Here is a 27685-nt window from a genome sequence, read left to right on the forward strand (position 1 = left end):
TCATCCGCGGGAGAATAATAAGCGGGTGTAGTGCATAAATAAATTGTTACGTGAAGGAGCGTTCCTGAAAGGGACAAAGGGACATAGAAGCACAATAGTTAATTAAACAGAGGGTTGCGCGCGCACAGGGGGATTCGAGGAATCTTTGAAAAGCAGATTGCAGTAAAGGCGAGAAAGAAGTAACCGCGGGGGAAAGAATAAATAAAATTGGCGGGGGCGATTTCGGTGACCGAACTTCGTTTTACGCGGATGCTTTCGACTTCTCTTTTCGCAACCCGGCGAACCACCGTTACGCGTTATAATCGATATCGCTCGACGAAAGCCCCTGGCGCGAAATAAACGAGGAGAAATCGACATCAAGGAAACACCACTCTTGTTGTTCCGTAAAGTCGACGCTCGATTCGCGATCCTTGGAGTGTTACAATAGCGGAACTAACACGATCGAGAATAAAAGCGGCGATTTTTATAAATGGATTATTATAAAACGTATTTGCCCAGAGGAAGACAGGAAGAACTTTTATGCGATATTCTTTGTGACATTTTCTACTCAGCTCGGAACGTAACGAAGCTAGAAGCCGATGGTACGTAATCACGAATATAAGTAATTGTTTTGTAGCAATTATATAAGTGGTGTTTTTAAAAGGGGCATTTTTCAAAAGCCTGCGCCGGTCAAAGTGTGGAAGTCACGTGGCTACGGATGTACATTTTTGGCAGTGAATTACAAGCTTTTCCTCTCGCGATTGCGCCACGGGAGGGAATACTTATCCGTTAAAAGGGAGGGCTCGCTATAGCGAGTGGCGTCCTAAATCCGTGAATTAAACGGGCTGACAGGAATCGAGATTGGGAACAGGAAGGAACGGCGAATCACGAAACCAAATTTTTACCGAATCCCCCTCGCCCGCGACAACTCAGCCAGCTTCCCATGCTGGAAGTTTCCTTTTCAAATTATAATGAGCCGCTTAACAATTCCGCTTTTATTAAGAACCGTCGCAAGAGGGAGGAGGTGAGTCAGCTCTTAGTAGAGTGGAACGAAGGGCGAAGGGGAGGGGCTGAGGAAGGAAAGGGAGGTGTGTCCGGGGTTATGACAATCCGAAAGGGAAGATATCTTGAAAGGACGATTTTGAAAACGGCCAATTTATGGACGACGTCGCCTTGCTCTTCGCGCTTCCAAGCGGAGACATAATTTTCCTCTTCCGTTCCTTTGTTACTACATACGCGCGATCTTCCGAGTATATCTTTTGAAAGTAACGAGTTGAAGATAACAGGATTTTCAATATCAGCTTCGAGGGTCGCGTGAAAAGTGGGGCCGAAAATGATTCCTCCACAATTTTCAGTCGTTCCATGCATATTAAGGAACTGCGTATTTAAATTGGACCGATTTATGAACGTATATCATCACAAATGGAATAATAATGCGCCCCCTCTTCCTTTCTACGCTGTAAAAAATACCCCCGGGGCGGCAAAAGGGAAACTGGATCGTCGTAAATACCATCGTCGTTACGTGATCACGATAAACAGCGTTAACTTAATGAAAGTCAATTCTCGACTTTAATTAAAACGCCCGAGGAGCGAAGGAAAAAATGTTTAGCGGGCAGGTTTAATTAAAGAGTTTTGAACGCGGAAGCTTCATTGGGAAGCGGATAAATGACGAGCGAGAAAACAAGAGCTGGATTGGAGAAATGAATTCCACATAAATCAATGACAACGGCGACGACACTTTGTCACGTGTATGGCGGGTTGAGGATTAATAAATCACCGTTTCGCGGAGGCTCCGAAGATACTTTATCGCGGTGCTTTGCCTCAATTGCGATCACATCGAGGCTGAAGTTCCTTACGAAGGAAACGTTGCAGCAGTCTGCAACAAAAAAAATGACAGATTTATGGTGGTTCCATAAATAAATCGGTTTTTATTTGTTTCGCTAGAGCAGTAACATCCTTATAAGTCATTTCTGTAAGAAGGAGATTTTTTTACAAACGTAGAAGTATTTTTTAGAGCAGACGAAAGTGTTGAGTTGCTTCAAATTTTCTGTTCTAAAATTACTTCTCGCGGAATTAAAAATAATGGCGTTGCAAATAATAGATTTCTTAAATCGGAACAAATAAGCGAGCGGGCTTGGCGCATCGTTCTAAAATATAGGCTATTACATGGAAATTCATGGAAACAAATTCAATTGGGGAATGAATTCATATATTATTCCCGCATAAATGTAGATTAAAGCATTTACCTCGTCGAAAGTAGCTGTGCCATTGTGAAGGTACATAACTGTGGTAGCTTAGAGCCTTGTTACAAGTATACAGTCTCGATAATTTTTAAATAAAACACACCATCAATATACCGCTCATAAATTGTTGTTCACCGTCACATTCGAAGTACAAATTGCCCATTAAGGGACACTAAAAATTAGAATATACGTACACGTAAAATTGGAATAAAAGATATCGTATTAACGATATAATACAGCGTCGAAAACGCACATTTATACATTCCTCATTTATTAAATTAATTATATATTCTGTATACGCAACTCGACGTCCCGGAAAGGCCAATTAAACCATCCCTGTCAGCAACCTGCGCTAGGAAGGGAAACGAGTCGGGTGTCGATAGAAAATGTCCGTTCGATTGGTCGATTGCCGTGACGGTCACGGAAGGGGCGGGGGGTGAGAGGGAGGCATTGTGTCTCCAAAAACGCCAGCCCAATAAATTGTCAGTGTCGGTAATCTTCCCAGGAAGTTTTCCGATATTTCACGGCGGTAACAGGTAAATCGTGCAGGCCGTGAAATTGCGAGATCCGTGGGGCCGTTGTCGAGTGCCACGATCGATTAGACATCCTCCCGTGAACTCTCCGCTGGATTACAAGCCCTGGCCGAAAGAAGGTCGGTGGTAACATTCGCGAAGAGGGCAGGGGGGCGATTAGACGACGTCGAGTTGGATTAGGTGAGTTGAAAGGGTTCCGAGTCGCTCGATTGTTCACGCCCACGGTAATCAAGGACACGGCAAGGACGGCGACGATCGATAATCATCGTTTAAGCTTGTTTTGGCCCCCTTCTTTTAACAGAGATGTAGACGGATTTATTATTTTTTTTTTATTTAATTTAATACGCGAAGTAACTACGGTAATTGGAAACTTTGGCAGGGAATCCATGGAAATTTATTTTCTCCGTGATATTATTATCCCTGGTACGCGAGCCGACCTTTTTCTATAGCCGGGGAACAAAGTGAGCCTTCCCGCGTTTGCGGCTTAATCAAAGTCACAAGTCCTTTGACTGGAGTTGCAAACGACTCTGCGGGATTAATCTTTCCGCGTGGCGCGGTCGGGCGCGCATTCGCCGGCCGGCGTTATTACGCACGTTTAACGGGCAACGACAGCCAGAAAGTGAGCAAAATTACGTTTCGGATGGCTCGTGATACGCTCCATTAAGTAAGAAATTCACAAAGCTTGCGGTGCGTGCGTGCACCACGCGGAAAACATTACAAACCCGTCGGAATGTTCCACACGGCCGTACGAATTAACACAGCGTAAACGAACTCCATTCCACTTGGCTTTGATACACTCCGCGCATCTGCCTACAATTTACTTTGATAATCTTCAAATTTTTATTGACCCCACAATCATCTACTTATCGTGGCAGCCTCCGTTACAGATTCTTTTTAACCTTGTTTGTAGCTGTGCAATTATTAACGTCATTGGTGTAGCTAAATAATATTAAAAGCCCCAAAACATTATAGTGTATACCAAAAATAATGCGCAGCCCTTCGACAAATTTATTTACGAATTTTTCCATCAACAATAGTCGTAAAAAAACGCCGACATAAATTGCATTCATTCGAACTGCCAGGAAAACAATTTACCACTCTGACCGCCGCATTTCTTTAAAAATTATCGAAACAGCATAGTTAGGTACTGTAAACAGCAGAGTTGAGTATTAACCAGATAAAAAATTGTTTAAATAACGGATCATATAAAAGTTACTTTAACTGTAGATTATTTGACGAATAAAGTTAATTATTTTATTCGTCGAGCGTTTCAACTCAGCATCGAATAAATTTTCCAACTTTAACTTGAACTTTAACTGTAACTTAATAAAAGTCAGTTCGAGGTAAAGTTGAAAAATTTATTCGGCGCTGAAGTTAAAACGCTCGACGACTAAAAAATTTAACTTCATTCGACACATGACTGTTTTTTAACTTTTATACGTTATTCCAATTTGTATTTAAATAAAAATGTTGTCCATCCCTGGTAAATAGGATATAAACCTTTGAATGGCATAATCATCGGTGGTAAGTATGAAATAAAATTGATTCCACGCATTCGTGACAGCGCGCGTCAAAGTGTCGATCATAAAAACCTCCCTGAAGACGTCATCCGAAGCGTGTCAGTCGCGCCAACAGCAGATTCGCCACGGAGCTGGTCGATTGAAATTCCGCCGTCGAACCGGGAGAAAGGGAAACACCGTGGACAGGGGCGCTCTGTCCGAGCAAGCCCGCGAGAAACTCATCCCCCTCCGGGTCTCCGGGGGAGCAAATTGCCGCGAAAGGAGAAACGGGGCCGGAAGTGACACGATCGTTGTCAAACCCATTGTGTGTTAGCTTTGGCGGGCGCAGTCAAACGTCGGGGCCAGGCCATTTAGGCTCATCCGCTTTAATTGGGCTTCGTTTGTAATTACGGGAGAAGAGGCGGCGGAGGACGGTGAGGGGCGTGGGTGGGGCACGGCCGGAGACAATAAGAAGAAAGGGTTAACGGGGCCGCGGAGGGTGGGCTGTGCTTCGCGAAATACCCCGCATGCTGCAGGTTGACGTGGATTGCGGCCTGAAGAGACGGTGGAAGTGGGTTAGAGGAGGGCGCAGCCATTGTCAGAGAGGTCCTTCCAGCCAGGAAAGACCCGATAGATGTTCGTCGGGCGAAACAAAGGCCGTGGCTAAGTTTCTTTCTTCCCTTCTTCCCGCGTGGTCGCGTATTCAGGGCTAAAGGATTGTCTTATGGCGGAGATACCACGGAATAGTCGAAGACCGTGGTCGACTGTCGTGGATTCTTGACGAGTCGTCAAGATACATTGTGGATCTTTTGTTTGGGGGTACCTATCGAGGAAGGCAGTGGTATTTGACAGTGCACGCAGTTGGGGGACTTCTTCGTTTGGATTATTAGCAGGGGATTGATGCGCCTACCCTTCGGACACGATGTGGTTTCTTTCTTGGTATTTGATGAGGAAGGCAAGGGGACAGACAGTGGTATTTGGAAGTGAATGCAGTTGGGGGGCTTCTTCGTTTGGGTTATTAGTCAGGGATCGATGTGCCTATCCCTCAGGCAGGATGCGGTTTCTTCTTTGGTATTTAATGAGTTGCTTGATAAAGGGGGCTTGCTGTGCACAGTGGTGGAGACTTTGAATGGATTATAGTTTTGTTCGTAAAATGTGAATAATTTTTAGTATTAAAGACTGGAATTAACGAGAGAATGCACAGATAAGCTTAGAGGATTGTGTGCTTTATTATTATATTCAAGTTATATAAATATTATTGTATCAAATGTGCACCGTTTTGTGCAGCTGCGGTATTTACTTAATTTCCTAGAATTATTTGAAGATAGAATTCTGTGATTATTTCGAGGGGCATTGATTGGCTTAAATCTGTGGTATCGTGGGGGATGGTAAAAGATTTTTCGACCAAACCGCTGGCCTACATTTCCCTCAATTTCGGTGGGAAAGGGCAAACATTAAAATCATTAACATTGCACCGGAGATATATCGTGTTGCACGCGAAATTCATAATTTAATTCCATTCATTGGTACAATGTAGACTTGTAATACTTTTACGCGGCAGCTCTTATGAATTTTGCTGATTTTACCGCAGCCATATATCGGCTGCACGGAATTAATAAACATAATAAATAGCTGGACGAAGCTGCGTTCGAAAAATCTGTATCAATGCTTATTCGATGTATACAAGAAAAAACTGTTATTACTGAACGTGGAACGCAAGCTTTTCAAACAGATATTTATTTCCTCTGCGGTAGTACATCTGTGTAAAACCTGGTCGAACTCCAAGGACTTTTTCAAAATATTCAACAAGCGTTAGTACTTTGACAACCAGATGCGTTGGTCAAAGTACCAGTTGTACGACCGATTCATTCATTAGATGAATGGACATCTCGATCTAGTTGAAGTTCATCAAAACGCCACCCTCCTTTACATACCCAATTTGCCATTTTTAAGTATGAAAAGAGCGTACTTCTGAATTAAGGTTTATTTTCCTTGCATATCATATTTCATAAATAACCAATCATTTTGGCTGGTCTGGTAGAAATAGGTATACATTAAAATCGTCGGTAGTTCTAGTGTTAAAAAAGAAAACAGCCACCTCAACCAGAGTAAGAAAATTAACCCCCTTCGTTCCCTCGATCAGCGTGCCCCAAAGGATGAGAACTCCGCCATCAATACCGTCCATTAGAACAAACATGCCAGGAGGTACCCAGGCGGCAGAAGCACGGGGAGACTTCCCTTTTCTACCGTCGCAGCTTGTCCCCGAGATTCGCCGCGAAATTAGTAGAGATTTCCCTGCAACTTGACGCAATAGCCGCCCGTAAATACACTGAATGGTTCGTTTCGGAGCAATTTCGACCAGCCCTAACGTCACCGTTAAGCTCTATCCGCTCGTATCCCACAGGAACACGTCGAAGCGTGAACCGAGGAGCGTACCAAGGGTAAACCCGCACGTCTGGGAAACCGCATTGCATCGCCCCTTCAATCAGTCGGTGGCAATCGCGCACCCTTCGATCCGATTCCAAGCAAACTCCAGCGAAATTTCAACGGTCTCATCGAGAGGGGCGAGGGACGAGGGGACAGCTCCCCTCGACGGTCGAGGAGGGCTGCGCGTATCAGCAGCGTTTCCTGCGAGTGGAATCCGCCGCTTTGCATTCATAGCCCGATCCTGGCCGAAGAACCGATCCACCCATTTCCCCTGCGAGCAGCTACGTACACACACGCCGACACTATGGGTTCGTGCAACAAGTTTCCAACTGGCGCACACGCACCGAGCGATGCTGACAGTCCCCTGTACGTGGTCCACGGCCGGCCCTACTCGAGCAAGTTTCCTCGCGTCACGCCAGTTTGCACGGATCGGTGGTCAGAGGGAAGTTTAAAAAGCGGAGGAGAGTGGAGGGTAAGTTGGAAGACAGCATAGGTCGAGGGAAGGGAGCTGCGCCTCGTGATAGTAGTTGTACTGTAGAGACTGGTTGCGCAGTACGAAACAATGAAGATCGGTATTGTAGGGACATGGAGATGTTGTAAAAGGGATGGAGGGTGGAGTTGGTAGCAACCTTAAGTGGCTTGTAGGCGAGTCAACGTCCCAGGGATGTGTTTCAAGTATACGTGTGCTTTTTGGACTATTAGTGTACACTGTAAGTTCTTGGCGGTGTAGGAATACTCGAGGAGACACTTGACGGTTGTAGCTTCATGAATATTGCTCTACACGCCACTTGAGTCGGTCTCGGGTTAGTCACTGCACCTCCGCGAGGTATGATACGTGCAGGAGTGGAGAAGAAGTTTATTTAACAAATGGGGATGAACGTGGCAGGTGCGTTTTATTGAGAAAGGGGGAAGAATCTTTGTAATTTCTTGGGAAAGAAATTCCAAATTACTTGACTCTGAGTTCGTGAAAAGTCGTCTTCAGTTTCATTGGGACAAAGGCGATTTTTGTTCTGTTTGCGGGAAGAGGCGAAAGAGGAACTGGTGGCTCGGTGTAGAAGCCACGGTTTTTCGTTAACCACAGGTTCCCGTGTGTGACCACGACACACCTCTGCCCGCTTCCTGGCAGAGGTTGGACACGCACGTTGAATCCGGGAACAGGATGCGTGGGAAAAGTCGTGCATGCGTGGCGGTTCAGATTCGCGTGGAAGGAAGCGGATAGGTATCGTTGATTTCTGGAAGACGGCCGGTGCGAAGTGCAGGATAATTCTCAGGTGCTGGAATTTGTGGGCCGAGTGGCCCTTCACAGACGCGCTTGATCCCTACGGATGTTTGCCTCCGCGAGCACAAATATTGAGAATGTAAATTAATATCTCGAACGTTTAGTTGCTTCAATCGAACTTGGGGTACTTCCTATTATCATATAATTCTATGGCATATTTGGAAGATAAATAATATAATTCCTCGTGCTCATTGATTTTGCGCTAGGCTTCTCCATATTCGAACAGCTGTTGTCGAAGAGTTAATTAGAAATAGGCTACTCAAAATATTTATTAGCATATCTCTTTAATCTAAAACCCGAAAGAATCTTTTTAGATTCCTTGCGGATGTTAATTATCCGATAATTTTCACAGTACATGATATATTTTATTGAACCTCTAAACACGAAATAATTAAATTACAATTTATAAAGCTTGAAATCTGATAAAACCGAGTGCAATCGAAATTTCCATTAGAAGACAACGAGCAAGCCGAAAAACTTTACGTCCACTCAGAAACCATCGATTCGCAAGTGATTAATTTCTAAATCAACCCATTCGCCGCGCACCAATCGTCTTTCAGCTTGAAAACGTAGCGCAGCAACGAGTATTCCGTTCGCGATATAATTGAAACGGTTCGTGAGAATGATGCCAAAGAATAATCCTAGCGTAGGAATTTTTGTACGAGCGCGGGCTAATAGGAATGTAAGAGAAAGTAAACTGCAAATGTAGGTCGCCAGCGGGGATAGCTTTCAATTTAATTCTTACGCGAATAAAGGTTTCGGTTTACTTTAATCAGCTGAAACATCAGACTTCCTGATGCAGGTTAATCTTTACGACGATATCATTTGCCAGAGGCGGGGGGGAGGTACGCAGATCCTGAGATTTCCCCGTGATCACTGGCGTTCGATTCAGCGCACGATGATCGACGCAGAAATATTGGTGCTTCGTTTATATTTCATTATCCCCCGATGATAAAGCGAAGGGAAGACTGGGAACGGGCTGTGTTCGGAATACGAAATCCACGGATCGATAGCGTTTTATTTGATAGAGTGCCAAGGTGCTCCAAAGCGAAAGAGGCTCCATCTTAAAGGAACTCTCATTTAAGTTTCGAGAAGCAGAAATGGAGAGAACGAGGTAATCTTTAAGCAGTCGACCGTCAGAAATACGGTACTCGTCAATTAAAGTTATCGACTTTCGAGTGCCTGCATTTAATTCCACGCAACTTCAAAGCCCCAGAAGCTCGTTAACTTCCGGAACTATTGTGTTAACGAAACTGTACCCAGCTCGATTGCATTTTTAGCACCGCAATTCCATTCGTTTCTCCATGAGAAAATTAGTCAGTTCGCATTGCACCTACTATCGTCTGCAGTGTGAACAGTGTAGTTCATTAAGATCGTTAGTTACTCAATTAATTAACTGGAGCACCATTAATCATCCTACTGCAAGCTCTCGCGTTCCCAAGATGCCGCCGTAGCCCTACATCAATATTAAAATAACCTTGCTACTAAAGCTCCACTATACCTCCAACTTCTCCCACACCCCTATTTCTCTTAGTACCGAATCCCAAAATTATCTGTTTTAAAATAAAGACACCAGAGTCTCCTTTATACACTTTAAACTCCTTTATACCCGCCAAAACTCCAATCGAAATTCAAGCAGCTGATCCCCGAGGAATCTTCTTTCTTCCGAGGCGACGAACTGGAAACACAATTTCTTCTTCGAAAGAACAAACAGCAAATACCCCTGAACCATGCACGCGTAACACGCCCGAGATATTAATCCCAGGCATTGGCACGGGAGGCAGAGTGTATCAGAGGGCGGAAGTGCATCATTCCCCTGCAATGCCTCCCCCCTCCAGACGAGGGTCGACAGCTGGAAGAGAGAATCTTCCCTCCCGCTCCATCCCGTAGCGGCCACGTGAAGCCAGCACGTGGAACAGAGACACTATCATTTCTCTCCCTTTCGTCCCTGTACCTTTCCACCTCGTGTTCTACCCCTTCCCGCACACTTTCGGATGTTCCCTCCCCCCCCCCGGTGGCTCCTTTTTTCGCCTCCTACTCCCTTAATTCATCGTCCCTCTTCTTCTCGCTGCCGCCTCCCCCCTTCGGCGTTTCATTGTCCCTCTCGCCGTCCTCGTCTGACCCCCGCGTCCGTTGCAACACGGTCAACAGGTAGAGAGACAGGTGGCCTGGCCGATGTGTATTCATGATGTGTCGGGTGCCGGACGACAATCCCCAAGCCCTCTTCGCCAGTTCTCGCGATGATTCGTAACGTACGCGTGTTTCGGCCCGAGCTGATCGGACCGCGCGACTTTCAGGCTGTTGTTTAACGCGGCGGATATCGATAGGCTCTAGATCACAGAAATGTTAGCCTTCCCGTGCCGGTGGTTTCTCGTTTCCTACGTTGGCTTCGACGCGTGTTCGACGAAAGTTACTCGCGGAGGTCTGTCTGTTCAGTGGGGGATCGTGAGCTGGAGCAGAAGCTTCCTCGGATCAGTGGATACATGAGTAATGATTGGAGCTTCCAGGCGGATTCGATAAGTGCGGTGTTTGACACAGTGCAGTCGTGCTCTCACCGCGACTTTGCAGTGATTTAGGGGTCGGAAGTGAGTCGAACTTCCCTGCTGCAGTGGCAACCTGCGTCTGACTCGAGGCAGTGGAATCGGGAAGAATTGTTTTGTGTTACACGCGTAGCTGATGGTTCGAACAAGTGACGTCGTTGAAACTGCTCGAGACAAGGGTTATTCTTTAGGATTGTTGAGATAATGGAGCGGCGGTGTTGAGGCTATAGCGAAATTGTTAGCGGTTGATCGAGTGCGATTTGTTGCGACGTTTAGGCCTGATTAGTTACGGCGGAAGATCCAACGCCAAGTGGCAGATTTTTCGAGCATCCTTGGTGACCACGAAAGTGGAACGAAGTGTGTCTCAAGGGCCTTTTGTTGCTGGTAGAGAGCGCGGCCAGGAACGTCGCGTTCCTTTGTGTTTTATCGAGGACGGGAGAAGTAAGTGTTAGTCGATATTGATGTCAAGTGTTTCGAGTCTGAATGAATGCGGCGAAGGATTATTCCTGGCCTTGCGTCGGAGTGCATGACCGTTGTTAGGCATTGCTAGATTTCAGGCTCCGAGGCTGGATGAGTATAAGTACTTCGATAAGTTAGTATTCTGCACGCGTGTTCGCGTGTCTCGTACACTAGCAGTCAAAAGTCTGCGATCACTCGTTGCTGTCGAAGAAAGTGGCCATTGAGGAGTTTACTTCCTGAGAAAGTCGGCATTTCTTTCATTGTTGCGTGAAATAGATGGACACTTTTTGTTGCAAGTGTGATGTTATTAAAGAATATATTTTTTAATGACGTATTTAATTAGAGAAAATAAGGATATTCAAGAGTCATATGATTAAAGAAGTTACTATGGATATAAGGATATATGAAAAAGGATAGGATTTATTGAACAGTGGCATTTATTTAAAATTCAAATACAATAGTGCACTTCATTCTGTTTTTACACAATAGATACGTTCAAGAAAAATCCGTGTAAAAAAGATACATCGCATATGAAAAAACGGAGCATTGCATCCAGATCATAAGACCAGTAAAAATAATACGATAAATCGATTAGGATTAATTCTGAGCCATCCCCTACAGAGGTAAGTAGGAATATATCTCCTTAGAATTAAAATTGAGCGAAGAGTTTTAAAAAGGCAAATTTATCGGATCGTGTTAGAGCAAAGCAAATGAATTTTTTCTAGACCGTGTTAAATCAAAATTGTGCAAAAACAGGATCAAGTGTACCTGCGTAGAATATTTTAATTAGGTACATCCTCTTATGACCTCATTCCCCTAAGCTCGTTTTGATTATTTCTATCGTAACAACGGGGACGAAATTTTTATTCATACCTCAACGGAGATACAATGTGTAAATGTTCATATTTTTCGCCGCTAAATGGAAACCAGTAAATCTTCTTACTAAAATCCCCTAATGTTATTAAACTGTTGGATACACAGTGTTACTTCTGCTTCGACAAATACGAAAGCCCCTAGAACGATAATTCTCTGTCGGCGTATTTGCACGTGCTTAGAAAGCCACCGCAATATCGTTTCAAATATTATCGAACAAACATTTTCCTCCGCGATGCTAGCCCGCTTTGAATTTATCATCGTTAGTATAGCCGTGATCTTCAACATCGTTCTAATACCGATCGACTTGCCGATCTACTACGAAGCACATCGAATGAGAATTCCAAAAAACAAAGTGCGTAAGATCCTCCTGAAGGGGGGAAATCCGAGCAACAAACAGTGAGAAGCTCAATTAGAATATCAAACAAAAGCTTTCGATACTGAAAACCTTCAGGACCTGTACTTTTACAATTCCTGAAATTCGAGCAATGTTCCAAGTGATTCGAAACATTCCAATGGCAGGGCTAATTGAAAATTGCCACGAGGATGAAGTCGACGACTCCACTTTTTTTTAAAAATTTTTAATCTAATTCAATCTACTTTTTATCTCGCAAAGCCAAATGTCTCAGTCTGTCGAAGATTCGCATATGTATATTCATCACTCAGTCTCCTATTCCATCATGGAGATCGAATGGGAAATTATTCCATAACGCTGCTCGATAATACTATATAATCGATGTGACGAGGAAACAATGATTTCCATCGTATTAGCATTTCAAGCTATCAGCGATTCAGGGGATCCGGATTAATGGCTCCCTTCTCGCGCTATAAGTTGCCTTGAGCAGGGACACTCGTTCCCTCGATATCTCGAGAGACAATGGTAATTCGCGTCATTGTCTCTCCCAAGTATTTATCAGGCGGCCCAGCCTCCGACGAGGAAGTAGGAAAACGGAAGGAAAATGTTCCGTTGTTTTTCCCCTTTTCGAGAGCCACCGAACGGCGGGGGCCGCGTTTCTTTCTCATCCTGGCTGGGAATTTTTCTCGGTATCTCGTTAAACGTCGAGAAATCGTGGAAGAAGTTCTCCCCTTCCCGTCTATCCGCGAAGACACGAAGCTCCTTAGGTGTCACTTAACCTTCCGGTTTTCCAATTAACGAGAGAACCAATCGGCGCAGTCTAACCTCGGCTTTGCTCGTTGCTCTTTAAACGTCGACAATCGAAGCTTTCATTGTTACCTGAGACGTCGATCGTCCATGACAGGCTTCTCCTTCGACTTTCATTAGATCAGTGTCGAACTCGCTCGAGTACTTTGGTAATCGTTCTGCTAGGTATTCCGCGGTTTATTGTTCATTTAAAATTCAAACGTAACCGCGTTGCTTTGTAATCAGGTGATCCCATCGAGGAAATATAATATTTAATTCGGTCGATGGTTGTTTTGATTTTTAAAGCAGTCGCGTTGCTTTCTAACGACATACTTATGTTAAGGGAATATTTCACGCAGCTGAGTGGATTTGGAATGATTTATCAAATCTGAGAAACTGGCAACTGGTGGTTATTTCGTTTGGGAAACATTCGATGCACCTATGTGGCTTTGCAATAATTGGCCGAAAATTACATTTAATACTCCCGTGCACTTTGAAAATAATTTTCCAAATGCAATATGAACCTGGTTCGCGAATGTTTGGTCGTTGAGATACAACTATGTTATTGTTAACAATTGAGATAATGGTATTTGCGAAACATTTACTGCGCTTTCAACATTATTTTCAGAGTATAGTAATTATAATTGATGGTTATTTCGCATTCGACGTATAATTGTGTTATTTCTGCTAAACTAATATTCTTTACGAGGTATGTGTAACAAAGGATCCGGAATATTTCAATGATTGGACTGTTATTAATTGTATATCAATTCAATATTAGTATTGGCTTTGAGCCTTCCAGTGCTGCTTTTCGCAGTAGCAGTAACAAATTCACTGTGCTGTCTTTAAAATGGGAAAGTAACGAAATAAATTCGAGCTCTTAATTTCCTTTATTTACTTTCTCTAAATTTTTAACTACACCTCTTACCCAATTACTTGTTTGTATAATACTTCCAATTATGCTCTTCAAAAATACCAACGGTGAAACGTTAAATCCAACAGAACTTTCACTCGAAGTTGTATCTTTTCCCCAATATCTAATTCTACACTTACCGAATAAAAAAAATTAGAAATTCTTAATCGCAGATCAAATATTCTCGCCTGAGGTATCCGAAGGATTTCTATTCCCAAGAAAGTTGAGCAATTTAACGGTATTCTGTGCACAAACTTTATTTGTCAAAGAATCACATTCAAAAGAATCATAGACAACGTTACACGTCTAACTCCGAGCACGTGCAGTTGCAGCCTTTTGTGCTTCGTCGAAAACCGCGCGAAATCGTAATAAGAAGCGTACTTAACAAAGAATTCGCAGAAATGGAGCACGTAATACACCAACGAAGTACTTTCATTCAAAGAAAACAAAGCTGCTCATTAAATTGTAACGAAACAATTACCTCGCTTTAGTAGAGGTTGTTGCTAGAGCTAGTAGCTGCTCATTTCCTAAATAAGCCAACTCGACAGAAGTTTACTCGAGGTACTTAAACGCAAGTTTCTTCGTTGTGTTTCGAACGCAACGTTATCGAACGTTTCCTCCTCTCAAGCCCTTTGGCAATTGGCAGAATTAATTCACATTATTATTGTATTTTTGGAATAAAATAATTTTATTTCTACTTATATGTTCTCCGGTAAATAATACTCTCAAATTTTAAAATCCTCATGTTTCTCTATAAACTATAAATATATTATTTATTGTAGACTGTAAATTGTTCGCATTACCATTTAAAAAAAAATCCCTACTTGCCATTTATTGTAATCATAAGAAATGGATATCATATTGAAGGTGAAATGCATAACGCACCATTTCATTATGATCGTAACTGGGCACAATGACATGGCAATATTTATTTCACCGCTCTTTCATTTTTCCCCTGAATATCGACGTTGTCGAAGTGTTCCGATACCGTTGGGGAATTATAGATCACATATCAGACGGAGATACATCTATAACGATCGTAAGAAGAATAGTTGAAGGCATACGGAGCACCGTGACCCGAGAAAGATGGAAGCGCGTCTTGCTCGTTCAAATCACGTACCCTGCTTTCTATTTATCTATCGGCAGGTCAACGAGAAGCATTCGTTTATCGCCACACCCGCAAAATTTATACCAGCTGGGAGGACAATCGCTCCCTTTCCCCTGTGCCCTAGCCAGAGAGCATAGAATATTCAGGCTCGAGGGAACTGGGGGTTCTTCTTCGATAGAAATCAATACATCGCGATTCGATACCTCCCACGCGAAAATAACATTCTATTGTAAGAGCTGAAGCTAGTTTATAAAGCAATTAGTATTTGTACACACTTACTAGGTACTCTTACTAAAAAATAACTACAGAATCCTAGTAATATATCAGTCGCGAAATTTCAATGCTGTAAGGTAACCGCGATACTCGCAGTGCTTGCAATTACAAATCCAATATTTCCTAATATCTGTTTTCGAAAATTGTATGTGGATTCAGTGCTCACTTTTCAATCTTCACACTTCCCTCCAACTGTTACCCCGTTCCTTTAATGTACTTTGAACTCGAACAACCTTGTGTCCAGAGAATAAACGATGTATCATGAACAAAATACCCCATTCTACGCGTCTGATTATTTTCAAACAGTGAGCACTTCCCCAATATCACTAAGAAGCGACCATCCTTTGTTACAGATACCCAACAACGAACACACCACCGTACCCTAGAATCCTGGACCCATCCCCAGAGATGCTACGAAACCTCCCTGCGATTCTCCGAAACGTGCGCCAGCAAAGAATCAAAGGAAGCGATTGCACTGCGATGGTAAGGCACGCTGCCGAGCCGCAGCGCGGGTAGCAAGCATCCAGGAGCTAACGAGCCGCAATCAGAATGGTGGTCGCAAGCGGATCCCCCGCTGGCACCGTGTCCAACGCGTCCAGCAAGCTGAGGAGATCCCGCAGATTGTCCTCGACCAGGGGGTTGAAGGTTAGGGAGAGCGCAAACACAGCTGGGCAAGCGATCCCCCGGCAAGATCTCAATCAGAAGCTGGGTCTGTGTCCAATCGTTAGCAGGAACGTGGCCGATACAAAGGGGCGGCCCGCGATCAATTGGGAATTAAACGAAAGGATCAGCCTGAGCAGCGGCTCCAGCGCTGGCTTGGAGGTGCGCCCAGACGCTAGGAAGGGGATCGAGCTGAGCGGGAATCGGAAGAAGGCCGAGGCCGAAGCCAGTGCTGGTGCGAGAGATAACGCGAACAAGCATCGCGAGAGCAGGAACGGTGTTAAGGCGGGTCGCCTGGAGCTGATGAACGTGTCTGGGTTCCAGCAGGACGCGGAGAAGAAGCGCCGGCGCTCGTGGTCGATCGAGATCGACGTGATCGAGCGGCCCAGCGAGGAGAACGTGCTCAAGAGCGACTCCAAGTACGAGATCGGGGTGCCCAGCGAGGGGGCGCGGAAGCCTAAGCAGAGGCGACAGCTGTCTGGGTCGTCGAAGACCAGTAAGTCGGCGAAGAACGAGGACGAAGAGAGGACGAATGGCAGGTGGGGGCGGAAGAAGGCTGATAAAACCAACGACTCCATTTCAAAGAGGCTAGAGCTGATCCATGAACTGAACCAGAAGATCCTGGCGAACTACGAGAGGTTCCAGCAGAAGTCGAAAAGGAATCACTCGAAGGATGGTAAGGAAGTAGTGAAACCTGACGCTAAGGATCCAGCTGGCAGATGTCGGCTGGTTACGGAAGATGAAAAGGAGTCGAAGAAGGAGGACCCTCTGTACACCGAAGTGAAGCGTAAGGGTAAAACGAAGACGGAGTCCGTGGTCCAGAGGTGCCAGGATTCGCTGGGACAGCGCAAGCTAGACATCAACAAGTTCACCTTCTCCAAGGAGCACTGCGACAAGCTAACTAGCTCCAAGGATCAACCAGGCACGTTAGATAAGAAACGATCCACGAGGACGATGTCGAAGTCGAGGCTGCTCTGCGACAGCGAGAACTTCATCATGGCGGCCAGGCCTGGCTTCTGCGAGCCAGAGGACAGAGTTCGACGACCAGCTACGGGGGCTGAATACTGCACGAAGTCGAGTAAGAACGAGAGAAAGGACCCGCTGACTACTGGCTCCTCGGTTTTTTACACCAACGAGGAGCCCTCGAGGAGTCACGTAGACGCGGCCGTGAACGACGACACCGATTGCCTGGGGAGCTCCAGATTGTACCCAGAGACCTACGCTGGTCGCTCTAACGAAGCTAGAATCGATGACGAGGACGCTGGAAGGAGTCAGTCGAGGAGGCTGATTAACCTGGACAACAGTGTTGATGAGTTGAGAGACGTCGATGGGCCCGGCGAGCGGGGCAGGTTATCGATCGATCAGAGAGCGCTAGAGAAGGAGATTCTGGGCGACCTGGACGAGACTATTCACAGATTCGATAACGAAACGTCAGATGGGAAGGTGGACAGCGCTGCAGCGCCCCAGGACAAGCAGAAGGCGGACAGCTTCAGCAGCGACTCCATCGAGTGCGGTAGCCCTTTGTCGGGCACGGGCAGCCCCAAAGTGGTCCAGGAGACCTTCAATTCCTCCTGGGACTCTGGGGTTGGTGTGGATGTTGGCACTGGAAGCGGATGGGTCAGGATCCACACGGGGATCGAGAGCAGCCTCGTCTATCTTACTCTGGATACCACCGCTAAAGACGTCTGTAGGGACATGCTGCTGGGCGACGACTTGTCTCTGTTTATTCAGGTAAGCGGCCCCTGCAACTTCCACGGCTAATTATTCATCTGATTTACGGGGCAGAGGTTACGTGCTGAATCTAATGGGGGAGTCCGACATACTAATGAGAAACGGCGGGCGAAATGGTGCCCGCTGACCGTCCTCGTGATGTATGTACATTCGCGGTGGGCGTCTTAGAACTTGGACGCTGGCGATGTTCGTGATTAATTTGACTCTGAACAGATGTCGCGCGGGGCATGTTAACTACGTATTTTTTATGTTGTTACTTGCGGGAAGTAATTTCTTATTTCAAAGTTGGAAGAACCATGCGTTTACCTATGGAATTTCGTGGCATTTTTATAAACTGCGGCCCGTATCAATTAGCAGAGATTTTAAGTTTTAATTTGTCACGAACAAGTGCTACAATTCCGCGTTCAACAGCACGTAAATTGCGGCCTAAAGTATACAGCACTGAGCATGCATCCCCCTTTGGCTCGTCATAAATACATTTCCAGAAATACATTTCCCCATTTTGTGCTATTCCGAAAGTATCGACGGAACGATGAAAATTCGGAAATCAGACGTAACCCAGACCGAGCAGCGAACAGTTTTCAACGTTGCATCAGTGACTGACATCCCAAACAAAAGTATGGCAGCTGGCACACCCTCGCCGCCACGTTTCTTTGGCGATACGGGTTTAAACTTGAGACGGGCGCTAGGCGAAGTGAAACGTGATAAGAAAGCGCGATTTAACGCAGAAAAGAAAAATGAAACGGGCCGGGGGGGGGGAAATGGAAAGGAAACGGGCACGAGGAAAGGGAGGGGACGTGAAAGAGAAGAGAAATGTGGGGGAAAAAATGGTGGAAGAGTTTCAGAGAAATAGCTCGCCGCAGGCTTTATCGCGTGGCCGAGCATTAACGACGTCTGCGACAGAGCAAACCGGAAATCCTGGGGAACCGCAGGAGCCCTCTGCGAGGGGATAAGTCTCGCGATTTCGCGTTTCGTCATTCTCGCGAGAGCATACGGAGGGAATATCATTTTCCACGGTGAACAAAGGATAAGTGTAATTTTCTACCCCTTCTTCCTGCTGAAAGGAAGCACGCGTCGAGGTAGAACTGTGCGCATCGTTGAGATTAGACACGCGAAAGAATTGAAATTATCAACCCCTGTTCACTTCAATTTGATGTTCTCAATTAAAAGGGATTTCAGATCGTAGGGCACTGAAATTTGAATTTATGGGGGTTCTAAGTTTCAAGGTAGAAAAACTTTTATTGACAAGGTGCACCTAACGCAGAGCTAACCCATTAGCGTTGAAATTCTTTTTCTAAATCTGTCGAATAAAATATTTTTGTTAGAATGATATCGCGCGTTGATGGGTGCAGGAAATGGATATCACGTGTATCAGAGTTCCTCGAAACGAGAAGTTTGAAGCAACCCCTATTCTGGCTCTAGAACTCCATTAGTCGGGGCTTGGTTTCTTTTAAAGCATTTCGCGATTCAAGATTAGCCGAGTGGCTTCGATTCCGATAACAAAACGACCAGGACAAGTGGGCCATTTTATACGTCGGTGTCCTAGCGGATTTCATGTTTGAGATAGTCGCAGTGCTTGATATAGGGGTGGTATTTGTAGACCAATATCGGTAACCCAGCTGCTTTTATTAACTTTGCCTTTATACAGTTACTAGGTAATATGTACCTACGTTGGAAACGTGATCGTTCTCTGAATTTTCGATGTTCAATAACATCGTCTGCCTGCATTTGGGGTCACGCTGAAACATATATTCGGCGAGCTTAAAAATTCAACGACGTGCAGCTTAATAAGAATTCAGTAGAGCTCGTAAATAATACAAAAATCTTCGAGTCTCTTCATAACATTATACACAATAGTCATAAAACAAAGATAAATTTCATTAAAATTTCATTGACGCTTCCCAGTATTACACCTTCAACCCCAAACTCTAGTACCTCGATAAAAAATCATCCAAAGGCCACATTAAGTGCAGCAAACCTAATTCCATTTTTCGATCAGTCTAAACTATAGGTATGTTTTCCTAAACACGTCTGGACGCAACGTGAAGAAGTTCAAAGTCGATTTTCTCAAAAAAAGTTACTGTCCCTTTTCGACTTGTAACAAGTAAATGAGCCGAGAAAAAGGAATAAAATTTTTTGATATTCCTCTTGATTTTCGAGAAACTCGACTTTGAATTTCTTGACGTTGCGTCCAGTTCGTATAGGAAAACCCACCTTAAGACGGGTTCGCAGGCAGCAGCTCTTCAAAACGTTCCTTACTTTCAATCTTTTGATGCCCAACGTCTGCCTCCCTGTCCCTTGTTCAGTTCTCTTAACAAAACCGACCTTTGTGCGTCGAAACGAAAGCGACGCCGTACGAAATCGAAATGAAAAGGGGCGTTCGGAGCTCCGGGGATTTGCTTTTTCGAGTCGCTACTTCTCCCCCCCACCCCTGCAAACCGATTTTGCTGTACGAGCCCGCCGAAACTTTCCCCTCTCGTTTTGTCGCTGGCGGTTCAAGAGTGGCGTTGTATAATGAGTAGAGACGTGGCCCGGCTTCTCAAAGATAACGAGGTACGCGCCAGTAATCAAAGGAGGCTAAGACTTAAATAGCAGGGGCAGCCTCTTAAAAGAAGCTCTTCGTTGCTGGTTGCAACTGCTGCCGGGTACTCGAGTCTGGCAGCCCGTGTATGCACAGACGGCCAAAATAATGACACTCTGATGGACTTCGTGCCTTCCCTCTTTCCCTGCTTTATCGTCGTTATTCAATTACCGGGGAAATATTAAGTATTAACTCGCCAGGCACGGCTTCGTTACGTCGTAGCTGTTCGCGCGATCGATGCCGATGGTGATGCAACTCGTTCACTTGCTTCTTCAACGATAGAGAAGTTTTCCCGGGGGTATATCGATGGGAATATTATGGTTCATTGGATGATTATGTGAAAGTTTTATTATTCTAGACTGTGGGGTTTATTCTTTCGTAGGGAGAATGTTAAATGCTGCTTGGAAGTGATGTTTAATGATATGTAGAATTCATATGAAGTTCTAGCAAACTTCGTGTAGATTTAGAAAGTTATTATCGATTTGAATAACTTCTGTTCGAAATAGTTTTCAAAGTGACGCGTGTGTGAAAAGCTAGAGAGTTATACATACTTCTAGTCCAGCGCGTCTGACCACATACACGGCTATTCTACTTGCTCTTCTATATTTTATTTTCCTACCGCGCTCCAGTGGCATAAATCCATTATATTTGCCTTCTATAAATTCGTAGGAATTCATTGTCAATTCTATTTAAGATTCCCTGATTATAACAATCTTTGAAAATTTCTCCTCCGTGTGAAATGAAAAGACTTTTCGTAAAATCAAGTTTTGCAAAAGAGGAAAGTCACTTTGAAGTGCACACGAACGAATCCCATGGAATTTTTTGTTTTATTTTTTTATTACACTTTTGTCATGCAAATTATAATAATAATGATAATAAATCGTCTTTATTCTTTATAAAATAATCAATACAACGTCGTGGGGTTAGAAAACGCAAAGTATAGAAAGGGCGAGGCTCAGCATCGCTGTTATTATGCCTGACCCGAATTTAATCGAATCTTCGTATATGCTGCCTAATCCTCCAGGATGAACATTCCTTTGAAGTATGTATTATACAAATGTGAGAATAAAGTAAAAGATTTATTAAAAGAATATAAGAAATGAATAACAATGGACTGGACTGTGTCGTCTATCACGCCGTACATGCGACTGTTCGCCCGTCACGCTCCTTGCGAATCGCGATCGCCGTTTTTTCGGCAACCGTGGCAACGCATCGCTCAACGCACTCTCTCTCTCTCTCTCTCTCTCTCTCACGCATTCTCTCCATCACACTCTCTCTCTCCATCGACTGATCGCTTCACCTCGGCGACGCAATAATCGCGCTGAAACTCTCAAACACCACACAAATGTACCTATCTCTCATCAATTTTATTTAATATTGTTGCGAGCACCGGGTATAAGCCCGTGCATAGGCTGCTGGTGCTCGCAGCTGAAGATAGAAGAAGGTCGGCTCCCTTCACGAGGACGATCGCTAGGCCGACCAGAAGACTGGTCCTGAACCGAACGCCAATGCGTTCGGACATGCGGATCGCGCCTTTATAACCGATATTGCCCTATGTACCAAATACAGTGATGTCGTGTGTGCGTCCGTGTCTATTATTCTACTCCTTTGCATCGGGTTGCCCTGCGGTGAAAACGCACCGGCGCAACAATATTCTCAAATTATACCATCATTTGTTATTTTATACATATCTCTATAGTTTATTTCCCTGCTGCACTATTAACTTCACGCGACCAACATCCCTTATACCTCATTGTATCGTTCAACGCACAAATTACCATAACGAGTGGAATAATTATTGCATCGTATTCTCAAGCTGGACTACGCCCCTTATCATGACCAGCGTGGCAAGTTTCGTCGTAAATAATCGAAGAGCCGGAATTCCTCAAAGTCCCGGCCACATTGCCAGTAGAATCGATGCAATAATTATCACATCGAAATCTACAGTGCAATCGCATCTCTGATCAATTATTATCATAGTAAGTCACGTAGCAAATAGCTGCACCGCCGAAATACCCATCCATTAGCACGGTGGAGTCACCAATTCAACCTCCAGTCGCTCTAAATCGAATGGGAATCATCGATACAAATTGCAGGGGCTCTAATCAGAAAGATCACAGAATTACATATTAGCTTACTATAGTATATTACACTATTAACACGTTCCATGCCACGGTGGAAAATCAGATTTCTATAAAAAGTGATGCGGAAAATTAGATCGCGATATTCAGTTGCAAAAAAAAAAAACATTAACTGTCTTACATTCTTCTAAGCTCCAGCTTTTTCATTCTGAATTGAGAAATACGTTTTTCCTTTAAATTAAACGAAAGCTTCACTGCAAATAAACATCGTGGCATGGAATGTTTTAATACCACAGTTTGATTATTCCAATACCCCGCGATAATACAATTCCTATACAACTTAATCTCATCAACCCCAATGCTTGAATCAGTGGCCCCAGATTAATTCCACCGGCCTGAAAGTGAATTCGATACCATCACTCCCATCCACCCCTCTCGCAACACTCCCACCCCCCCCCCCCCAAATAAAACCCAGATGCTTTTAAAAGCTGCAACAGCGATACGCTGGGGCAGCTCGGAAAAACAATATTCGACTGCTCCTCGTTCATCTGCATTTGCTCGTGTCGGGTACTTTTTGCACGATCCGCGTCTCGCAGCGGCGTCGCTTTATTTCGCGGAACGGATAAGCCGGCCCCGCGGCGGGGTTGCCGCGAAAAGATTTAATAATTATCGGAATTCCATCCGGCGGAACGGCGGAATAAAGCGCGGCACGGGTCTTCATTTATCTGTATTATTCATGTGGCTGATAACTAAATGAACCGCTTTTAGTGGCAGCAAAGCTAGATGGAGCTTTCACCGTTCGTTTTGCCCCGATTCAAGTCACTTGCCGAGCCGCGGCCCACCTCCCTCGTTAAAGGGACGACGTGACGGATATTTTTAAGATCATTTGTTATCCGGATTTAAGGGCTGAAACGCTGCCGCCTTCTTACGCTCGTTGGAACGCATTCGAGGGCTGAGCGACGCGTTTTCTCGGCGGTCCTTTTTTCGATGGTAAATTGGTGGGAGGACCCTTTTTGCTTGGGGTTCAACGATCGCGGGGAAATGAAAGAACTGCCAGCTTGAATCGACTGGATCAAGGTGCATCGGCCTCGATTGGCATTGCTCGTTAGGGTACAAAAAGAATACTTAACATATAAAGTGGTCAGAGGTGTCGAGGTTTCTATTTGTCTTCTCCTACCTCGAGGATTGAACTATGTACATATGTCTACTCTGATTGCTAACGGCTGGGAATTCGCAAACGTTACTCCTCGAGATATCAGATGAATTTCTTTGCCCTTTGAAATATTATTCAAACATGAATTGCTGTGTTTTATTTGATATTTGACGTGAATTATATTTCAAAGGAACGCGAGATAAATTTATCTGATATGTCCAGAGGTAATGGCGCTGATCTTTAGCCATTTAAGCAGTAATATCCTCCTTTTCACTTGGCAAGGCAACGATTCCACCAATTCCTTTTTTTAAAAAGATCTGTGGAAAAAGACTTCCCCCGCGCTGGACTCGGAAATCTTCGCTGGCTTCTTGCCTGGACTCGAGGAATGACCGGTGGGGAATTATATGGGAAAAAACAGCGGGTTTTTCGAGCGCGCGAAGCGATGAGCTGCGCTAGCAGTTTTCGATGGGAACGTGATTTTAAGCGAACGAAGGTAAATCGCGCGGGGGCGCGACTGCGATAAATCACGATTCCCTCGATTGTATATTGTTTAATCGCGTGTTTGTATTGATCACACGTTTGTCTCGCGGCACCGACAGGCAGAAATTAAATAAAATTTCGGCGTTTTCGATGGAAATACCGCCGCGGCACAAAAGAACAACAGAAAATATCAATTTCCGTGGACGCACGCACTTGGGCGTCGACCAGCTCTTTGTTTACCGTGAAATTCATGCGTGAAACTGAAATTTTATTCGAAATAAAATTTTCACCACTCGCTGGAGACGAAAAATTGTTCCACGGAAATTGGGGTAACCGGTCGTTTCACTTATCGTTCTCAAGTGTTCCTGTCCCTGCGACAAACGCTAATTTCATTTCCCACCGATCGATGCGCGCTTCTGATAATTACTATCGCACGAAAAATTACGTTTTTTTCTCTGGGAGGATGATATGCTTAGTATAAAATAAATTTGATACATGATAAATCCAAAATAATGCTGCATCGAAATTTTCATTCGTAATATCGTAATTATTGTATCGAATTTTGAAAATCAGCTGCCCATCGAAAGGGTGCAACTGATTGCACGCTATTAATATTCTTTAAAATAGAAACCCGAAATAGGCAGCTCAATACAGTATAGAAAATTAGACCACGTTGTTGAGTTGATAAATAAATCTATTGATAGCATGCTGAAGCAAGAATAATTTGAAAAAAGAAATGGAAACTAATATTTGAAATAATGAATTAGTTTTAAAAATAACATAAAAAAGTACCTTTCTTTTGTAAATAAAGGAAAAATTAAATAACCATTTCTAAAATATTCTACTCGAATAATGCACAAGTCTGATAAATATTGTTCCGACAACTTATTATTATTATAACAAATAACTTTGTACTTGGGCAATTCAACGAATGTACGAGAATGATGATTTTTTGGTGAAATTCCTGATACTGAAGTGCACCTGAGATCAGGCGCGTAACCCCATGCGAACTTGTTCCACCCTTATGTAATTAAACACCTGTCCGTGGCGTAAACCGGTCAGTCACGTGTTACAAACTACCTGACTTCCTTGCCACAGTTTCTCAGGTCGGAGACACACCTGTTTCAACGGTGTTCTCGGACGCGACAGCTGCCTCGCAGTAAATTCGTTGGTATACCCTGCTTCGATTCCGATAAATTTCTACTGCAAACTGTACGCACGGTTCAGAGACTAAATTCTGCTTGTGGAATACGAAGGAAATGTTTAGTTCCAGCTGGGCTGCACGTTTCCATTGTTAACAGCAACTAAACTGCGCCAGCGATAGAACTCAAGGCATCAACGTCGAGGAAATTATTAATCAACGAAATTTCATAGGAAATTAATAATAGCTAGATTTGAATATTCTTTAAACATTATTTCGACCATTTTGTACAAATCTTCACTTGCATTTTTGTCAATGAAATTTAACTGATTTTAGCAGATCTGTTATAGTTCTCAGTAAAATGCGAAGACAAGTCAGCAAATAAGCAGACATTGCAATTCTTTAAGTTTTACTTGGATTTTCTTACGAAATTCGTTTCTTCTCTTACAAATCAGATTTTCCTCGCCTGAACAGATCTCTGTTCGACGCGCACTTGTTGTTAATTTCGCGTAGAATGGGGGATAGGAAATTATCCCAGATCAACGAGTCAATTAATATTTGAAGATCGAACGGATCCTCCAGTTGGCTGCATAGTTTCCTCTCGAGCGCGTCGAGTGGAAGGATAGGTGCGAGAAATATTCAGGTTAACGAACGCCTCGATTATCCCGTAACGAATATTTTTTATCGGCGAGAAAATTAACATCGCAGGTCTTCCAATTAACCGTGCCGCTTCAAAATTCATTCTCTGCCTCGGCGGCTTCATTAGCGAGCATTTTACATCGCACGCGATCGACGGCTCGCGTTCGGATACGATTCTGTTTAATTAATCCGCTAAAAAGCTGTTGTCATTTTTGCGGGCTCGTTACGTCGAAGACCTTCGCAGTCAAACCGTTTCGTATTTACTAAAGACACTACGAAATCGCGGAGTTTCTCAAATTTTTAATGAATAGACTTGCAAAATGAAAAGATCTTCAAAATATGTAGGCTGCTAGGTTTCTCGCATCGAAGAGACAATTATTCTTTTATTTTTAGCCTTAATCGTGTCGTCGGCGTGAAGTCTACCGTAGAACGTCATTTCTTGCTTCAGATAGGCAGCACGGACATCAAAGCGAACGATCATGGCTGATTTTATCATCCTAAACAACCCCCTAGAGGGTGCCCTTAATATCTTTTACGGCGAGCGCCAGTTGCCAGAAAAGCGTTGCAGATGTAATTTAGATAAATGTTCCTCTGACGTTCAACAAATTTCCTAACTGTGCTTCGCGTCGTTCCTTTGCAATTCTGAAGGAAAGAAATTTTCCACAGAAGTAAGAGGATGGAATAAAAAGGATACTAAGAACTTTAAAAATGTTAAAGTCGCCAAAACCACCTCGCAAAATATTAGAATATCCACCCTTAACAATTCCCTGCGCGTGAACACGCACAAATTAGTATTCCTCGTTGCCCAAGTGCGCGCATGCATCACTCAGCCGCCACTTCGAATATCGCGCGCCGGAAGTTGACGACCATCGAGCCTCCCCTGCTCGTACTTCGGAAACGGAGCCTCCGATCGCGAAACATTAAGAGGCTTTTCCATCCTATTTAGCGCAAAGACCTCGCGCACTTAAACTCGCCCCGCAATCCTCAGCTATCCCGTACGGGGAGCCCTCGGCAAAAGCGGAGCGGAGTGCGAAGTCAGAAGCGTCGAATTCGCGCGTGGCTACCGCCATAAATAAATATAAACTGTGCCGCTGCAGCTTGGCGCTTTCGTAAAAATCGTAAAGTTACTCGACGGCCCGGCCAAGCGTAAAGTGCTTTTTGACGAAGCGATCGCTGCTTTATCGCGCACCATTAAACGGAATATTTCTTCCAGCCTCCCCCTCTCTTTCGCCCTGGCCTAGTGAACAATATAAAAAGGGACGGGCTTGTGAAAAGGGAAGAGGAGAGTAATCGGGCGACAACGTCGCACTATGTAGCAGCAACAATCGTTAAACAACGTCCACCCGTAAAACGAACCCGTTAAATGCGACAGCTCGTAAATTGCTGCTCGCGAACGGCCCAGCGACGTGTCAAAATTTTACTACTTCGTAAAGAAAGGAATTTTTTCAAGTTTCACAGTCGAAATCGAAGCTCAGGCTTAATTTCAGCTGGTCGTAGCTTGCGCTTTTATTGTCCACCTCGGAGGGTGTTTAAAGTTCGCTCTGCCCGCTGGATGAAACGGAAATTCTACCTGAATTAGGAGAAAACGAATGTTATCGATACACTGGATGCAACAGCGTAACAATTGTGGTGTGGGTGGACATTTAGACTAGCGGATGGGTGCCAGGACTGTTGGAGCCTTTTCGTTTATTGTATTGCTTCGGAGATTGTCGGGGCAGTCGAGCGATAGTGCCAAGTGCCCTACGCACTCGGTGGTTTTTCCGAGGGGACTGGCGCGGGGGTGCAGGGGAGTTTGGGACCTCAGCGGTGCGAAAATCGTCGCTGTACGCGTCACGCTGGACGCATCTGCTTAAGGGGAGGTTCTGGTCTAAATGTCGATTTTTCTTTTATTTCATTTTTCGAATGTTCAATCTTTTAGGAAAACGGGTTTGAAAGGATTTGTTGAAATTCGT

At 44.4% G+C, this 27685-nt stretch overlaps 1 protein-coding gene across 4 annotated transcripts in view; it reads left to right on the top strand.

Moving 5' to 3' along the window:
* Positions 1-27685, top strand: part of Phlpp (PH domain leucine-rich repeat protein phosphatase) — a 135603-nt gene that overhangs the window by 21083 nt on the left and 86835 nt on the right. For 2 of the 4 annotated variants that reach the window (XM_076818967.1, XM_076818970.1), the window contains exon 2: positions 15621-17658. In XM_076818967.1, coding sequence (XP_076675082.1) covers positions 15817-17658 — 1842 coding nt within the window. In that variant the 5' untranslated portion in view covers positions 15621-15816. Of the gene's footprint in view, positions 1-10524; positions 10942-15146; positions 15224-15620; positions 17659-27685 lie in introns of those variants that run through there. The other 2 variants (XM_076818968.1, XM_076818969.1) reach the window with 2 other exon arrangements.

The sequence above is a fragment of the Andrena cerasifolii genome, chromosome 8 (genome assembly GCF_050908995.1).
Source record: "Andrena cerasifolii isolate SP2316 chromosome 8, iyAndCera1_principal, whole genome shotgun sequence".
Taxonomy (NCBI): domain Eukaryota; kingdom Metazoa; phylum Arthropoda; class Insecta; order Hymenoptera; family Andrenidae; genus Andrena; species Andrena cerasifolii.